This window comes from Pangasianodon hypophthalmus, chromosome 4 (genome assembly GCF_027358585.1).
Source record: "Pangasianodon hypophthalmus isolate fPanHyp1 chromosome 4, fPanHyp1.pri, whole genome shotgun sequence".
NCBI classification, from domain to species: Eukaryota; Metazoa; Chordata; class Actinopteri; order Siluriformes; family Pangasiidae; genus Pangasianodon; species Pangasianodon hypophthalmus.
In genome coordinates this window covers 32267317-32285452 of record NC_069713.1, presented here as the reverse complement: position 1 = coordinate 32285452, position 18136 = coordinate 32267317, and the positions used below count along the sequence as shown (strand labels likewise).

Below are 18136 nucleotides of genomic sequence, written 5' to 3'. Positions count from 1 at the left end.
TTTATAGATTAATGCATATATTTATTGAGTACTTGAATCAAGCGGATTCACATGGTCAGATATGACTCGAAATGTACAGTTTGATGTAAAGGCAAAAAAAAAAAAAAAAAAAAAAAAGCAAGTGAAGAAGAAGGAATAAACAAGAAGATCCTGCATTTAGTACAAAACTCTGACTTGACAAAGATTTCTCCATATTTTTCCCGACACACAGCTTGTCCCCAAAAGATATCCCTCTCAGTCCACATCACCCTTCCATATCCTGACTTCTGGGAGACTTTCTGATTAACGACAGGACAACAAATACAAAAAAAGGCTTGGTCTTTTAAATAAAACTGAACGTCTCGCTATGCGATCAGTCGTCTAAGAAGTCGTCGTCCAGGTTGACGTCTGTAGTGTCGATGTCGTCCAGCTCCAGGTTGTCCAGGTCGTCCTCCAGCTCCTCCAGAGTCTATGAACAAACGCCAAAGCAGAAATTTTAATACTCTAAAATACTCTAAAAAAAAATACACCAAGGAACATGAATAAGTGAATTAATTACATATTTTTTGAATTTAGTATTTTATTGAAAGGTCTAATCTGATCGGAAATGGCCAAAAAAATCATTATCGCTCTAATTAGACACTAATTAACACAAGTTACGTTGTCTATAGGTCTTCTAAAGGCTTAACTTCTTTACGCTTCACGTGTGTCTGCCTTTAATAAAGCTCTAATCTAGCGTTTAAATTAGGATCTGAGTGTGAACACTTCCACTTTCCCTATTTGAGTTCCTTTGGCACTAATAGCCATTAAACTGTAATAAAACATAAGAAACCTTATGTACTTTTACTCATAATCTAACTCTCGTAGGTTTAACTTCTTTGATAAAACGTCTTTCACCTTTTCTCTAAACTGTGTAATGTCTTCCTCCACTTTTTTAGCAGGTTCAGGCTGTGGAGGAGCCACACTAGCTACCGGAGTAACTACAGGAGCAGCTCTGACTGCTGATACTTCTGCTTCTACTGCAGCCTCCTCAGGGCCAGCGGTCTGCTGTGAACACACACACACACACACACACACACACACACACACACACACACAGAAAGAGAGAGAGAGTTTATTTCCACCTTGCAAATCATCATCATCATCATCATCAGAGAGAGCTGGGAAAAGAAAATACGCAATAAATACAATTCACGAGACGCAAATATCCTGATGTTCATAAATCGGAATAGTTCTGCTTCCGTTAACCAATCAGTGAACAGGATTTCTGATTTAGCACCAGAAAATGACAATGATTTCCAGTTTCTTTGCTTGGTCAGTCGTACAGTGCATTCAGTGACACGTCTGCGTCACGTCTGCGTCACGTAACAACGATGCGTTAGCTCTCTTACAGAAGTGCAGTGTGTATCGTATTTGCCGTAGGGCTCGCAGTCGGTTTCGTAGGAGAGCACAAACATGCAAAAAGATCACTGAAGTAACTGTGAAATTGTGTAAACGTACCTGTGTGTGGGTGGGAAGGATGTTTTTGGGTTCATAACCGCTGGCTTCTTCTAGCACGTTCCGCTCCTCATTGGGCTAGACACACGCGGATAAAATCCACAGAGTTAGCGTTAAAACAGTACAGATCTGCTTTACATTCTCAGATATTAAATGTTATTATTTAAAAGTTAACTATTTTCACAACACTCGCTTCATTTATTAAACAACTTTTACAGTGTAGAATGCTGACTTCTGATTGGTCGGAAGGAGCTGATTAATTTCCGCAGCAGCTCTAAGAGTAGTGTGTATGAAAAGCTGGCAGATGAAGCATGTGAGGATGAAGACGGAGTGATGATCTCTCTCACCGTGACCAGGGGGTAGTCAGTGGCAGGTCTGCTCTTGCCCAGAGAGGTCTCTCTGAGGTACTGCTCAGCCAGGAAAGCCTCCTTCAGCCCAGGGAACAGGTTCTCGTATTCAGTGGGGTCGGCCAGTGACTCTCCAGCTTTCTGGTTGACTTTTGACAGACTCTCTCTCCACAGCTTTACCACTCTGTTAGCGTCACACAACAACCCACACAAGTTAAACAATCCTCTTTAACACATTCGTTCTGCAATCAGTGCATGATCACTATCGCTGAATCTGAGGCTTAACTTCCATGTTAATGTGACGAGGACTCGATTGGCCACTAGGTGGCAGCGGTGTGTTGGAAAAAGGGAAAGAAGGCAGCCAGAGTGTTTAGTGGTAAAGCACATACACATAAAGCACATGTAATGCTACTAAATCCTCCACTCTCATAACGATTCAGTCTGAAACCGATATTAGGTGAATACCGAGTGAGGCGTTAGTTAACGAGTGTGTGAGGGGAGGCACCTGGACACTTGGCTGGGCAGGTAGGTGCGAGCGAGGAAGGCGGCCTCCGGCAGGCGATTGGTCCTGATCAGAAGTTCCAGACACTGGTCCAACCTTAAAGCAGAAACAGCAACATGTACATGGAAATACATCAGTCAGTGTGTGAAGCCATGTTTAACAAGTGCATTAGGTAAGACTAGACCTTTTTTTTTCTCCACGTTAGCTTTCTAATGGTTAAGTAGCTTAATGTTTTCTTTTCCTTAAGCTCCGCCCACATGATCTAGTTTCTCTATGGTGTCCTGTAGACTAGAGCGTCTATAAAATGACTTATGAGACTTATCATCTGAACACAAACAAGCATCCTGGACCAGAAGTCCCTTTTCCAAATGGGTTTTCTCAGCCACTTAATACTTTTCTCCACTATTTCTGGAAAAATATTCTACATACAGTGCTGTGCAAAAGTCTTAGGCACTGTATTTTTTTTTTTAAGTACAATCTTTGTTATAGATGTTTATTTTCTGACTTCTACATTATTGATTCAGTACAAAAACATTTCAGATTCCAAACACTAGTTTTTCAGCACAAAATGAAACGTTACAGAAAAATGTTTGTATGTCAGTAAAGAAAGCAGCAGATTCCATAAGAGACACTTTTCAGATAAAAACAGAATGAAGGCTGCTGGGTTTCGCTGCAGAAATAAGAAGCGAGTCGACAGTCAAAGTCTCCAGAAGAACTGTGGCTGCTTCTGCAAGATGCTCAGTAACACTTCCAGCTCATTTCCTTATAAAACTGCACACACTGCACCTCAGATACTGTTTATTTATTTAAAGCGAAGGATCGTCACATTAAATACTGACTTTGTTTCATTTATTACTGTTTACTGCTCTTTATAGGATTTTTAAAATGTAGAAACATTTAATTTCATTATTTCTGAAGGCGTCTTTACTCTACAGCATTTCTTTGCATGTGCCTGAGACTTTTGCACAGAACTGTATTTTTCCATGTTATAGTAGTTGTAGTAGCAAGGAATGAAAATAATCACCTCTGGAATCTTTAAAGGATTACACTTATTGTAGTCAAAACAAATATCTAGGAGGAAAACGCTTCCATAACACACATTCATAGTGAAATATCTGTGATGTATTTAGCGATTCTGGTGCTTGGTTGGTGCTGTATTTCTGTTGTTATATACCAAGATTAACACACAGGATGGATTTTCCTCTAAATGAAGCTATTTAAGAAAATAAAACGGTACTCACTTCCCCTGTAAGAAGTAGGTCATGAAGGCGACGTTGTTCTTGCCGTCGCGTTCAGCACCTTCAGCCAGTTTGCTCACCATCGCGGCGTTGCCAGAGGCTGTAGCCAGCAGCAGCAGGCCTCCGTAGTCCTGGGCGTGATGAAGGCACTCCTGTGCCAAGCCAAACTGGCACTTACTGATGGCCAGCTCTGCCAGTTGCTTCCACTTTTGTTCAGACTAGATAGAAAAAAATATCCTATATTTGACTACGGCCATAAATATGTTATTATTATTATTTTTTTTATTAGTTTAACCCTGAACGAAGTTGGAGGTTAGATGCTTTGCTCAAGGGCAGAGCAGAAATTAAAAAAGAACCATTTCTAAATAAATCTCACCTCGGCTTCTACGGCGAGCTGGTAGCCAATCTTCAGCTCCCCGAGCTGTAGAGCAAGCTCAAACCTGTGCTCTGGGTCAGTAGACACGGCCAGTGCCTGCTGTTTGAAACCCTATTAATATATAAACATAACATCTGATTAAAAACAAGCCCTTTTTTATACGAGAAACATCATTTTATAAGTAAATTAAAGGGTCAGTGAAGTATGTGAAGTCACACCTGCTTCTCCAGGAAGTGGGCCACCCTGGTCCTCTGCTCTTTGGGAATGGTGGGGAGCACTTTGTCCGCCATGGAGAAGTCGCGCCGCATGACGGCTGTCTGGTACTCCAACACGGACACCAGCAGCGAGTAGCTGACGATGTTCAGCTCCTTGTCTCCCAGGTACAGCCGGTCATCTTTAGGGATGTAGCCCAGCAGGTACATGGTCCTGAGGAGATCAGAGGCTTCGTTTATAAAAGAATGCAGTAATAACCCCAACTTCAGGAAATGATTCTTCAGGAGAGACTGAGGGAAGAGTTATGGCTGTGTAACCTTCTGCTGCTACAACATTCAAGACATGGAATGGTGGAATGAAACTTCTACTGAAATGCACCTGTCCAGGTGAGCAATGGTGACGATCTCTCCGCCCACAAAGTAGTTTAGCCGGTTGACAGAGCTGGTGTAGATGAAGCAGTCTCCCACCCACAGACCTGTCTTCACAATCTCCTGTATCTCGCCCTGGACCTGCACGCGTGCGTACACACACACACACACACGCGCACACACACACACACACACACACACACACACACACACACACACAAAGTAGTCAGCAATTCTGATATTATGATGTACCCTGACTAATCATCAAAGATACACCTGCTGGACAAATCAGTAACTCAGGTTCTAGACAGATTTTGTTTCCAGGCTTTTCTTTCTTTTTCCAATTCCTACTTTCTGACTTTTTCGCAAGACAAGTTTTCACTAGGTATACGTGTTTAAACCTAACCTAACCTAAACCTGGATCTGGCTGGACTAATTAGTGCGTAAATAAATGATTAATAATACCGAAAACAAGACGTCACTATATGACCGATCGAACACTAACCTCGAAAGCGTCCTCGATGCCGTCCTCGGTAACCCCTTCGTTGGACTCTTGTGATGCGGCCACTTTGTCCGCCAGGTAGCGCAAGATGAAGAACGACTCCTCCGTGGCGATGCACACCAGCTCTCCGGAGTCTGACCAGAAGATCTGAACACACGCATGAGAAAAGGAAGGTCATGTCAGGCTTGGAATGATGAGCTGCACAGAGCAACATAGCAGTAATCTAAAAAATTTTTTTCGTAAACTAGAGCAACGAGCAGCGAGAATTACATGTTTGGGCTGAATTTCAATGCGCCGAATCAGCTCCGTGTTCTCCCAGTCGTAGAAAGCCAAGCCGTTCACGGACCTGACGCCCAGCAGAAAGCCACCGTAGATACCTGAAATGAGAGAAAAAAAAAAAAAATCTCACTTCACATGTGCTTAGAGTTACACTTCACACTTCGAGTCCAGTAGTAACATTCTTTCTGGAGATATAAAGCTGCGATATTAAATCAGAGAGCCTCTAAAGAACCACTGCTACGTTCCTGAGCAAGGACCTTAACCCACAACTGCTTAACTCGAGTCCAAGTTATTACATAAACGTAAAACGGAAATTACCCTCCGCTCCGAAGTCAGGCTTGAAGGACTTCTTCTCCTTAAAGTTCTTGAAGATTTTCACCACGCTGTTGCTTTCTCTGATTGCATACCTGCATACAAGAACAAGATTTTTCACACTTAAATACACAAATACACCAGTTCAGGAGTCATCACCTCAGGTCCAGGGACAAGCTTAGAAAAGTCTGGATGAACCAACATGACTCAAAGACCACTGTTCTTCTGATGCTTAACCATTAATGATGAGCTACATCTCTAATGACAGAGACTCTCAAACACACACACACACACACACATCTCTGTCATATCATCATTAAACATTCTGTCGTTATGGAATTTCATACAAGAATCAGAAACTGCAGAAACACCACTACTCAAACACTATATAATTTGTACGTACGCGTCCTGTTATACCTCGGATCTGATCAGAAGCAGGCGTGATGGAGAGAAGAACACTTACTCAGAAGAATCATGGGCCCAAACAAACTCCTGAGCGGAACCAAAGCTCTTGTTCCTCAGAGCCATAGCTGTGTAGATGATGTACTCTCCATCTCCACAAACCACCACGAACCTGCCACAAAAATCAAAGCCGATTGGTCACAAACAGATATTACAGTGCTGTGCAAAAGTCTTGGCACCCTGTTGTTTTTAGTACAAACTTTGTTATAGATGTTTATTTTCTGACTTCTACATTACTGATTCAGTACAAAAACATTTTAGATTCCAAACATTAGTTTTCCGGCACAAAATGAAACGTTACAGAAAAATGTTTGTATGTCAGTAAAGAAAGCAGCAGATTCCATAAGAGGCACTTTTCAGATAAAAACATAATGAAGGCTGCTGGGTTTCGCTGCAGAAATAAGAAGCGAGTCGACAGTCAAAGTCTCCAGAAGAACTGTGGCTGCTTCTGCAAGATGCTCAGTAACACTTCCAGCTCATTTCCTTATAAAACTGCACACACTGCACCTCAGATACTGTTTATTTATTTAAAGTGAAGGATCGTCACATTAAATACTGACTTTGTTTCATTTATTACTGTTTACTGCTCTTTATAGGATTTTTTTTTAATGTAGAAACATTTAATTTCATTATTTCTGAAGGCGTCTTTGCTCTACAGCATTTCTTTACACGTGCCTGAGACTTCTGCACAGAACTGTATGTATACATAATATATATTTAATGTAGATATGTTCATCGTTGGCTTAAACGTTGCAATATCTGTGACGTAAGATAATCTGATGAACAATAAATTGGTCTAAGTTTGTTTTTTGTATTTAGGTTTATTGCCATACCAATAGCTTCAATGGCAAATACAGATTAAAACAAAAGTCCTGATAAAAGGCGTTGTTTCATAACTAACCAGAAAAATATGTTTTACAGTTAAGAGATTATTACAATATTGACATTTTGGTGGTTCTTCGCTCTTCATTAAATATCCACGGGTCAGTCTGGTGAGGCCGTCACGGCACTCTGCGTACACCACATGATCGTGTGTATTAAACTGGTCTAAGACGTACAGTGCTAGTGTTTTACAAGGCATGGCATCGCTTAGAGAATCAATGTGACGTAATAGTAATATCTCCAGCCTGCGTTTGTGCAAACTGACCTTCCGTTAGGGTTGTGTTGAATAGTCTGGGGGTAGATCTCACAGCTGCCCATGTCTTTGACAGCCAGTGGCAGTCTCTCTCCGTCTTTAATCTCGGTGTCTCCCATGGCCTTCAGGTTGGCCTGCTGTACCTCCGAATGCTTGGCCCAGATTATCTTACCGTTGGTGTCCATGGACATGGCAGGCTCCTCGCGACCAAGCTAATGGAGAAAAACAAAAACAAAACAGACAAAAAAAATCAACGCAATGATAATAACACAAGCTATAATTCAAATCACGGGTTTATATTAATACGGTAGATGTGCTACTACAGGAAAATAATCAACCGAGATATTCTACATGTATACGCGGATATTGTGTATGACCTTAATAATAATGCTGCCCTCATCGTAACCGAGCGCGACGTTGTTGGAACCGCGCAGGCCGCACACACACCACACCCGCTCCATGCCGTAGTTCAGCGTGCTTTCCAGCCGGTAGGTGCTGGAGTGCCAGATGCGCACGGTGCCTGAACACCAGTCAAGACAAGCAACATACATCACTCAAAAGTAGGATCTTATTGATGATTGTGTCACATGTCACTCAAAATGGCAAAATATGAAGCTTTTAATGGTTTTAACAATAAATCATAGGTGAGGAAATGAGCAGGAATGAAACAGACGCACTCCTGAGAGCTCCTGTGCCTCCATTCGCTGGGTTGCTGTTTGGGGAAAAGCTAGAAACTTCATTTCTATAGTCTTCTTATACACAAAATCATGACAATGATTAAAATGTTTGATGTAAAATTCAAACTAACACGTGTCTGGGTGTACAAACTTTTCCAAAAATATCTTCTGGGATTAAAAGATTAGTGATTATTTGGTTATCTGCCGAACCTGACGCAGCTCATCAAGAGCCACGAGGCTTAAACATTTAAAGAAATCGAAGAGAAAAGCTCTCGCATACTGAGCTCCTTCATCTGTCTGTTTAACTCTTGCTCATTTCCTGTGGTTGTGGTTTGTTATTAGGATCGTTAAAAGTATATTTGCTAATTTACTCTGACTCCTGTGTGAACTTACCGTCCTCGGATCCTGTAACGATGATTGGCAGCTCGGGGTGGAAGCTGACGCAGGACACGTTCTGGGCGTGACCCTCCAGCGTCTGCACGCACGTCTTATTCTGAGGGGGAATAATTACGTAACCGGGAGAGGCGTAAGCTTGGCCCAAGTGAATGAAGTCAGGGAAAAAACAAAAAGAGAGAGAGAGAGAGCGAGAGCGAGAGAGAGAGAGAGACAGAGAGAGCGAGAGAGAGAATGCGAGAGAGAGAGCCAGAGAGAGAGCCAGAGAGAGAGAGAGAGAGACAGACAGAGAGACAGAGACAGAGCGAGCGAGAGAGACAGAGAGAGCGAGAGAGAGAGCGAGAGAGAGAGAGAGAGAGAGAGAGCGAGAGAGTGAGAGAGAGAGCGAGAGAGAGAGAGAGTGAGAGAGAGAGAGAGAGCGAGAGAGAGAGAGAGAGCGCGAGAGAGAGAGAGAGAGCGAGAGAGAGACAGAGAGAGAGAGAGAGAGAGAGAGAGAGAGAGAAAGAGAGAGAGAGACAGAGAGAGAGAGAGAGAAAGAGAGAGAGGTCCTCACCTGGTAGTCCCAGATCTTCACCAGTCTGTCGTCAGCTCCTGAAATGAGATAGGGCTTATCTCCTCCGCTGTAGTAATCGATGCAGTTGACTCCTTTCTCGTGGCCCTCCAGAGTGAAGTTGGGGGAAGAGGAACCCAGCTGCCACACCTGAAACATCACGAGTGAATTATTTCCCTTCGTAACGTCTCGACGCAACAGGAGATCCCAAACTAAGGGTTGCGTGGCTTGATTTACAGACGGGGTCGCGAGAGAAGCTCGCAATCTCCTCTTTTGTTTGTTTCGTTCATTTATTTATTTTACAAGTTGATATTAGAAATGGATTTTGTGTGCTAATATTTTGAAACGTTACTGCGAGTCACATCCAAATCCGAGTTTAAATTAATACGTGCTATTTCAGTCTTTTTTCACTATCCTGACACGCTGCACTAGTGTAGCTCAGCAAACAAACAAACAAACAAACAAACAAATATCTCCTTGTCCATCTAACTAACTCCGCTAAACAAGTTAATTCAAAGCTCTGACTTGGGAACCAGTCTTCTGGATTTTCTAGATCAGTAAATACTTTTCAACGTAAGGTCAATTTGAGACGCAGATCATGACAACAGTCACGACGACAGCGGAAGGTTTTAAGTTTAACGTCGCTGCGCGTGAAATCTCTAAACATTTTACAGTCTGACTTGGAAACCTGGTGGACTCTAGCGAGATTATAAATCATCACAGCTGTAGAAGACTTATTTTAGAATTTTAGAGTTAGTTTAGAAGAGTTTATTTTATTTTCACAAATAAACGGCACTAAGCGTGTTGTTCAGTATCAACAGGTTGCGAATACGAGTCCTGGGATGAACGAAGGACACGAGTCTTAACGATTACAGCAGCAGCTCTTAGGTAGAAGATCAACAGACATTGCCACAGAGCAGCTTTACAGAAATAAATCCATTCAAATTAAATCTAAATAAATTGTAAATGTGTGAATTTATCCCTAATGAGCGAGTCAGAGGTGACGGTGGTGAGGAGAAACTCCCTGAGACGATGATCTGAGGAAGAAACCTTGAGAGGAACCAGGCTCAGGAGGAGGAACTACATGGAGGAATAAATAGTGGGATTGTGCAGAAAGGTCACCTTGATGGTTCTGTCGAGCGACGCGCTCGCAAACTGGTTGTTGTCTTTGGGGTTGATGACGATCTGCATGACGTAGTGCGTGTGGCCTTCAAACACCTGACTGCACGACCACTTCTTCTCCCAGTCCCACAGCTTAATGAGCATATCGTCTTCACACACACACACACACACACACACACACACAACATTATATCAACATTATATCAAATTCTACAGTGTATGAAGTTGATATCCAGTCTGTTGCCCCACACACACTCTCTCACTCTCTCACACACTCACTCTCTCACACACACACACACACACACACACACACTCTCTCTCACTCTCTCACACACACACACACAACATTATATCAACATTATATCAAATTCTACAATGTATGAAGTTGATATCCAGTCTGTTGCCCCTCACACACACACACACACTCTCTCACACACGCTCGCTCACACACGCTCGCTCACACACGCTCGCTCACACACGCTCGCTCACACACGCTCGCTCACACACTCACTCACACACTCACTCACACACTCACTCGCTCACACGCTCACTCACTCACACGCTCACTCACACGCTCACTCACACACACACTCACACACACACTCACTCACTCACACACTCACTCACACACTCACTCACACACTCACTCACTCACACTCTCTCACACACTCTCTCACACACTCTCTCACACACTCACACTCTCTCACACACTCACACTCTCTCACACACTCACACTCTCTCACACACTCACACTCTCTCACACACTCACTCTCTCACACACTCACTCTCTCACACACTCTCTCACACATTATATCAGATTCTAGAGTGTATGAAGTTGATATCCAGTCTGTTGCCCCACACACACACACACACACACACACACACACACACCACTGCTCGTGAGGATGTAGGGCTGAGTAGGATGCACGGCGATGCAGCGGATGTAGTCAGAATGAGCCTCGAACATGTGCACGCGCTCTAACGTGTTGTAGTTGAAGACGCGAATCTGCATGTCGTCCTATAAGACAGAAGCCGGACAGAATTTACTCAATTCGCTGGAAACAAATCGAACGTAAGAGAACTTTAACTATCTGGAATAAATAACACACTTACTGCTCCAGTTATCACCCAGTTCTTCCTCGCGACAAACTTGGCAGCTCTCACTGGCAGGTCACACACTTCGAACGTCTTCACCAAGGTCTGAGCGGAGAAAAGAACAATATTCATATCGGATATAATTAACTGCTCTACTTTCTTCTGGATTTGAGGATTCGCTGCGTGTACTCACCTGTGTTTCGTGGTTCCAGACGCACACGCTGCCGTTGTACAGACTGGCGAGCATCCACGGCTCGGTGGGATGGAGATCCACGCTTTTCACGCGGTCCGACCGAGCCGTGAGCTTGCGCTTGATGTCCAGCCTGAGAGGCTGCGGGAAATAAAACGGAAAACGTCAGGAAGTAAAAAGATCATCGTATCATCGTAAATTACCTCCAGGATGAGCTTTTCTGATTGAGGCTTTTTTTTTCTATCATGAACACCATGAGGAACACCGCGAGGAATATCGTGAGGAACACCATGAGGAATACCGTCATAAACACCGTCAGAAACATTGTGAGGAATATCGTGAGGAACACCGTGAGGAACACCGTGAGGAACACCGTGAGGAACATTACCAGAAACCACGTCACTGAGATATTTTTTTCTATCATGATGTGTGGATTCAAACCTTGATTTTTTTTTTTTTTTTTTTTTTTTTTTTTTTTTTTTAATTCAAAACGTAGCTGCTACGCAAAACCAGGTGGACTAAGTGAGGAATGAAACACTCGAGGGGTGTGCTGTTCGAGGAAAATAATCAACGCTGGGGTGGTGTGTTGATTAAAGCAGCTGTAATCAGTCATTCCTTTCTTCTTTTTCTGTCTCTTCAAGTAAAAATAAAAAAAGGCAGAAAAGCAAAAACCTTCCTGACTGCTACACACGCTGACACTGGAGACTCCTTCCATATTATGTTAAATAAACGATTAATAATTAAACAAACATTAAATAAATAACCGACATGTTAAATAAACATTACGAAACTTACAGAAATCTTCACGATATCAATTCTTTTATTTAAAAAAAAAAACGCATGTCTTTTTTTAAAATCGGCTTTAGGTTATCCGTCATGCGAGTCCCTGTGGATCAGCCGTTACTATGGAAACAGTAACGTAATAAAACAAGCGCATTAATATAAACCTGTGATTTGCTTCGCACTCTGAGCTGCTGTCTTTAATGAGAGAACATTAAGCGACATCTTTCCGACCAATCAGAATCGAGAACTCCTTTGATGTCTAGTTGCGCTACGTTTAGTTTTCTTCGTCACGTAGCTACGTAACCACGTACTGATCAAACCATTTATTACTCACGTGCGCTCATCAGTGCTCTGATTGGTCAGAATCCCAGCTGTAGTTAATGCGCTTGTTTTATTGCGTTATCTTTGTTCAGCTGATGCTCCACGTAAAAGGCTGAGTGTAGATACGATGAAGTTTTCCCTAAAGACATGTTTATGTAGCATTTACGGAAGGAGTCTCCAGTGTCAGCGCTTTGTAAGAGAGAGAGAGAGAGAGAGGAGTAATCAGAGGCTGGTGACGGAATGATGTAAGCGATATCAGGAACCTGTTTCACGCATTTACTATAAACGAACGACAACAAGTACGACGTTTCATTTTTTAATTAATAATAAAAAAATATGTTGTAATCGTTGACTAATTGTTGAAAAGGAATAAAACATTACGATGTGAACTTATTGGAAAATAATCAACTTCGGTGTGGCTACTGCATCCCGTCGTACAGCTGGGCGAAATGATGATGTAATAACGACATTGTCAGAGACATCGTGAGGAACATCGTGAAGAACATTGGCAGAAGCATAGTCAGAAACATTGTGAGAGACATCATGAGGAACATGGTGAGGAACATGGTGAGAGACATCATGAGGAACATGGTGAGGAACATGGTGAGAGACATCATGAGGAACATGGTGAGGAACACCGCCAGAAGCATCGTCAGAAACATTGTGAGAGACATCATGAGGAACATGGTGAGAGACATCATGAGGAACATGATGAGGGACATGGTGAGGAACATGGTGAGAGACATCATGAGGAACATGGTGAGGAACACCGCCAGAAGCATCGTCAGAAACATTGTGAGAGACATCATGAGGAACATGGTGAGGAACATCGTCAGAAATCACTTCACTGAGATATCGCAGGAGACGTGATATATTTTTCTAACTTTTCAAAAAATCGCAATAACACACTTTGATTAGAAAACTGTTACGTTTTGTACTGAAGCTTTAAAATTGTAAAATGATTTTTTAATAATTATTAGTAGAATTTTTTGGGTTTAAAGTATTTATATTTGTACACGTTTAGATATTTTCTCATTCTTTTTATTTTTAATAAGTACACACACACACACACACAATGACGGATTGTGTGTATCGTAGAAACACCTTCAAGTATCACGATACAATATTTTTTATCATATTGTCTCCTCCTCTTCCTCCATCGTTGATTATTTTCCTGGAACAGCACACCCTGAAGCTGTTTTATTCTTTATTCCAACAGACTGCAGTTACTTTGCTCCTGGGATTTACATTTTGGGATTTTCAGCCCAAATAAAGACAAGTACAGCAAATAAACAGAGCTGGTTAACAACAACAACAACAACAACAACAGTAGCAGCAGCAGTTAAGTGACAGTCTGGATGTTAGAAAGAAATAACTTCATTTATTTATTTATTTATTTAACATTTAGCTTTACAATGTCCTGACCAGGCCACAGCACTGCCTGCAAACACACACACTTCTGTGTAAATATCCTTTAATCAGAATTAGGCGGATATTATTGTTGTTATTATTATTGTTAATATTATTACTATAGTTATTTTCTCTGATATTGGTGAAGTCACTAGCTAAATGATAATAAATTAGATAGCTAGCTAGCTAACAAGCTAAATTAATTTACTGAACGCAGACAGTTCACAATTTCTTATACATAACAATGTGTGAAAGTGTTAAATCTGTTAGTAATTATTAATTCTTTAATTCTTATATATAAAAAAAGACCAAAGCCACAGCACTAGCATTAGCATTACTATCAGCATTAGCGTTAGCATTAGCATTAGCGAGTGGTGTATGTGGCGATAGATTAGCACGGATGAAACAATGCTAGCTAGCTGTGCTGCTAACTCCACTGCTCCGTGTTTAACTGTGTTTAAAAGCGCTCATTGCTGTTAAACTCACCATGTCTGCTCTTCTCCTGTATAATAAACCTACAGCACCGCTTCGCTCTGCAGCTCTGCGCTTCTCCGCTACACCGCTAATCTGACGTGGAACTTCCTGAAACGTGTTGTCGGAAGCGATGACGTGGCCACGCAAAGCATTGTGGGTAGTTCCGCATTCGGCAGAGAGTTGCGTGTTTTTTTCTGACTGAAGTTTATTTTAAACGAGGAACCTGTTCACCAGCACAGAGGAACAAAAAGGACTAACTAACTAACTAACTAACTAAATAAATAAATAAATGAAGAAAGAATAAATGCATAAATAAATAAATAAATAAATAAATAAATAAATAAATGAAGAAAGAATAAATGCATAAATAAAGAAAGAGAAAGAAAGAATAAATGCATCAATGCATAGATAAATAAATAAATGCAGAAAGAATAAATGAATAAATAAATAAATAAATGAATAAAGAAAGAATAAATGAATAAATGCATAGATAAATAAATAAATAAATGAAGAAAGAATAAATGCATAAATAAATAAATAAATAAATAAATAAATAAATAAATAAATGCGGAAAGAATAAATGCATACATAAATAAATAAATAAATAAATAAATAAATGCAGAAAGAATAAATGCATAAATAAATAAATAAATAAATAAATAAATAAATGCAGAAAGAATAAATGCATAAATAAATAAATAAATAAATGCAGAAAGAATAAATGCATACATAAATAAATAAATAAATAAATAAATAAATAAATGCAGAAAGAATAAATGCATAAATAAATAAATAAATAAATAAATAAATAAATAAATGCAGAAAGAATAAATGCATAAATAAAGAAAGAGAAAGAAAGAAAGAAAGAATAAATGCATAAATGCATAGATAAATAAATAAATGCAGAAAGAATAAATGAATAAATAAATAAATAAATGAATAAAGAAAGAATAAATGAATAAATGCATAGATAAATAAATAAATAAATAAATAAATAAATAAATAAATAAATGAATAAAGAAAGAATAAATGAATAAATGCATAGATAAATAAATAAATAAATGAATGTTGATATATAAAAAGGTAGTTATAAATTTAAGGCATTAATTTAATTATGAATTACTCTTTTTTATTACCTTTATTTATTTATTTGTTTGTGTGTTTGTTTGTTTTATACATTTATTCATGTATTTATTTGTTTGTTTGTTTTAAAAAAAAAAAAAAAGCAATTAAACATGCAAATTCAACACTATTTTTAACTCACCAGAAGGTTATTTATTCGTTGCTTTGTTGCCAGAACAAACCGCGTGAAACTCGGGATCGAAAGCTGCAATATCATCACAATATAAATATTTTAAATATTTGAAATATTTAATCTCCTTGATTAAAACTTTAGGTTTCTACAGCTTTAATTATTTTTAAATAAAATATTTTGCTTATATACTTTATTTTCTGTAAACGTCTAGACATCAGCATTAATGTGGTAAAGTAATGCAGCTTGTTCTGGCAAATAAAAAGGTCCTAAAAGAAATCAATATCTGAGAAATAAAAGAAATAATCAATGATGCAGTGGTGTGAAAATTATTTTATTTTACTCCTGACATTTTTATCCAAGTTCAGTGCATTGTACATTTTAATCAACATGTCAGTTTTGTCTGATTTGATGTTGATATTTGTTTTTAAAGTATTATATTTTCTGTTGATTAAAACCAATAACCTAGGCTCTGAGTTTTTTATTAGCAGCTGCTCTCATAGTAAACGAATCCACATGAAATCAACAGCAGTGTAAATCTATAAATCTTTACATCTCACTAAATCCTTTTTTTTAATTTACACCAAAGCAGATATTAACCTGTGTGTGAACGTTGTCACTTCAACAGGTTTAAATTCATCCTGTCGTCTTGCCTTCGTAATTACACTATAATGTAGTAGCATGAATGTCAGTCTTCTGCTGGATAATAAAATACCTGACTTTCAGTGCTTCATGTTGCCCAGTATAATAGAAATGACTGTCATTACAACTAAAACTACATATAATTATATTGTCGTTATTATTATTGACCAAACAGAGGCTTTATTATTTATTAATGAGGCACTACTGCTTTCTTTTGAACACTTGATGGCAGACAACATCTTCACAATACAGCTCCTGTAAAAAAAAAAAAAGGTAAAAACAGAAAAAGCAATGTTACTGTGGCAATAGAAACGACATGAAAATAAGTTTATATATATATATATATATCTGTTCTGTGCAAAAGTCTTAGGCACGTGTTAATAAAGAAATGCTGTAGAGTAAACACGCCTTCAAAAATAATGAAATTAAATGTTTCTACATTAAAAAAAATCCTATAAAGAGCAGTAAACAGTAATAAATGAAACAAAGTCCGTATTTAATGTGACGATCCTTCACTTTAAATAAATAAAGCAGTATCTGAGGTGCAGTGTGTGCAGTTTTATAAGGAAATGAGCTGGAAGTGTTACTGAGCATCTTGCAGAAGCAGCCACAGTTCTTCTGGAGACTTTGACTGTCGACTCGCTTCTTATTTCTGCAGCGAAACCCAGCAGCCTTCATTCTGTTTTTATCTGAAAAGTGTCTCTTATGGAATCTGCTGCTTTCTTTACTGACATACAAACATTTTTCTGTAACGTTTCATTTTGTGCTGGAAAACTAATGTTTGGAATCTAAAAGGTTTTTGTACTGAATCAATAATGTAGAAGAAGAAAATAAACATCTATAACAAAGATTGTACTAAAAAAAATACAACACCTAAGACTTTTACACAGTACTGTATGTCATTCATTATGATTTAAAGCTCACCAAGTGTAGTTTATCTCCCTCTAACCAGTGCCTCCATCCACGGTTGGCCTTTTCTCCCTTCTGTGTGCACACCAGTGTGTCGCCCTCCCAGCTGACCAGAGTCTGTGCTCACAGTTAAACAGCAGTACAATCACAGTGCTGTCTTCATTTTGCTCATTTTACACATAACAAGCTTCAATTACCAGTCGAACCTCACCTTCCTTGTCTATTTTGATGTTTGACCTGTACAGTCAAATAATAAAAGATAATAATAATAATAATAACGAATAATGTGCTTTCAGAGGTAAAACTGTTTCCGTGAAGTTTTCTAACATGGAAAAGTCTTCAGGATAGAGGACTCTGTGTTTTTATTTTTTGTCTTATTAAAATAAACTGGATCAGATATTCACACCTACCTTTAGCATTCTGTTGTCCAGTCCTTTAGTATACTCATCAAACTCCTCCCCGATTGTCAAGCTTATCTCGTAGTTCCTGAAGGTGCTGAGTGTCTTTATCGTAAGCTTGTCTCCATCTTGGATAATAACTTTGGTTTGAGACAAGTGGGCCGCGATCTTCCGTGTGACCAAATCGATGTCTGCAAAAAAAAAAAGAAGAAGAAGAAGAACATGATGCACGTGGGCTTGAGTTGATCTTGCAATCACCTGTACAAGAAACGAATCGTAATCTCACGCCACTCGTTCGGGCTTACTGAGTATTTTCATGTACTCTTCAAAGTTGTCATTTGTCTCCAGAACCCAGGTCCCGCTCAAATCCACAGGCATGGTGCTGTGCGGTGAACTTTGGGCAGAATGTAAGAGAGCGTGCTATTCTGGGACTTTATACTGGAGCAAGCAAAAGGGTCACAGTACTAAAGATAAGAAAGAAGAGCAATGGGAGAGAAGCCAAAATGAGGCACATATCCCAGTCAATGGAATAAGAAGGAGAGAAAAATAGATATATAGTTGTCCTTGATCATAGATTATATTATAATCCTGTAATGTAAGTGAATTTCTGGTTCAGAAGAAAATCTTTACGTTTAGAGATGGGTAAATGTCAATGGTGCTACCACCACCAGGCTTCACTGTGTTGATGGTGTTTTCAGATGTTGGGTTTC

General features: G+C 39.5%; 2 protein-coding genes across 3 annotated transcripts; both read right to left on the bottom strand.

Annotated features, from left to right (window-relative positions):
- Positions 1-14384, bottom strand: copb2 (COPI coat complex subunit beta 2). Of its 2 annotated transcripts, none has more exons than XM_026936712.3 (22): positions 14238-14384; positions 11241-11378; positions 11066-11152; positions 10844-10970; positions 9953-10101; positions 8834-8980; positions 8281-8380; positions 7588-7730; positions 7223-7422; positions 6077-6187; positions 5620-5708; positions 5293-5399; positions 5026-5169; positions 4531-4661; positions 4158-4365; positions 3940-4050; positions 3567-3781; positions 2329-2421; positions 1824-2007; positions 1480-1554; positions 877-1026; positions 1-448 (listed from the first exon to the last, which is right to left on the bottom strand). In XM_026936712.3, the coding sequence occupies exons 1-22, from the start codon at positions 14238-14240 to the stop codon at positions 353-355; spliced, it is 2808 nt and encodes a 935-aa protein (XP_026792513.1). In that variant the 5' UTR covers positions 14241-14384; the 3' UTR covers positions 1-352. The 2 variants fall into 2 exon arrangements, with proteins under 2 accessions (XP_026792513.1, XP_026792514.1); XM_026936713.3 differs by having other exon boundaries at positions 877-1023.
- Positions 14385-15792: 1408 nt separating this feature from the next.
- LOC113540056 (retinol-binding protein 2) lies at positions 15793-17889 on the bottom strand. The gene is made up of 4 exons (XM_034303992.2): positions 17732-17889; positions 17439-17617; positions 17044-17145; positions 15793-16374 (listed from the first exon to the last, which is right to left on the bottom strand). The coding sequence occupies exons 1-4, from the start codon at positions 17802-17804 to the stop codon at positions 16321-16323; spliced, it is 408 nt and encodes a 135-aa protein (XP_034159883.2). The 5' UTR covers positions 17805-17889; the 3' UTR covers positions 15793-16320.
- Between the last annotated feature and the right edge of the window lie 247 nt (positions 17890-18136).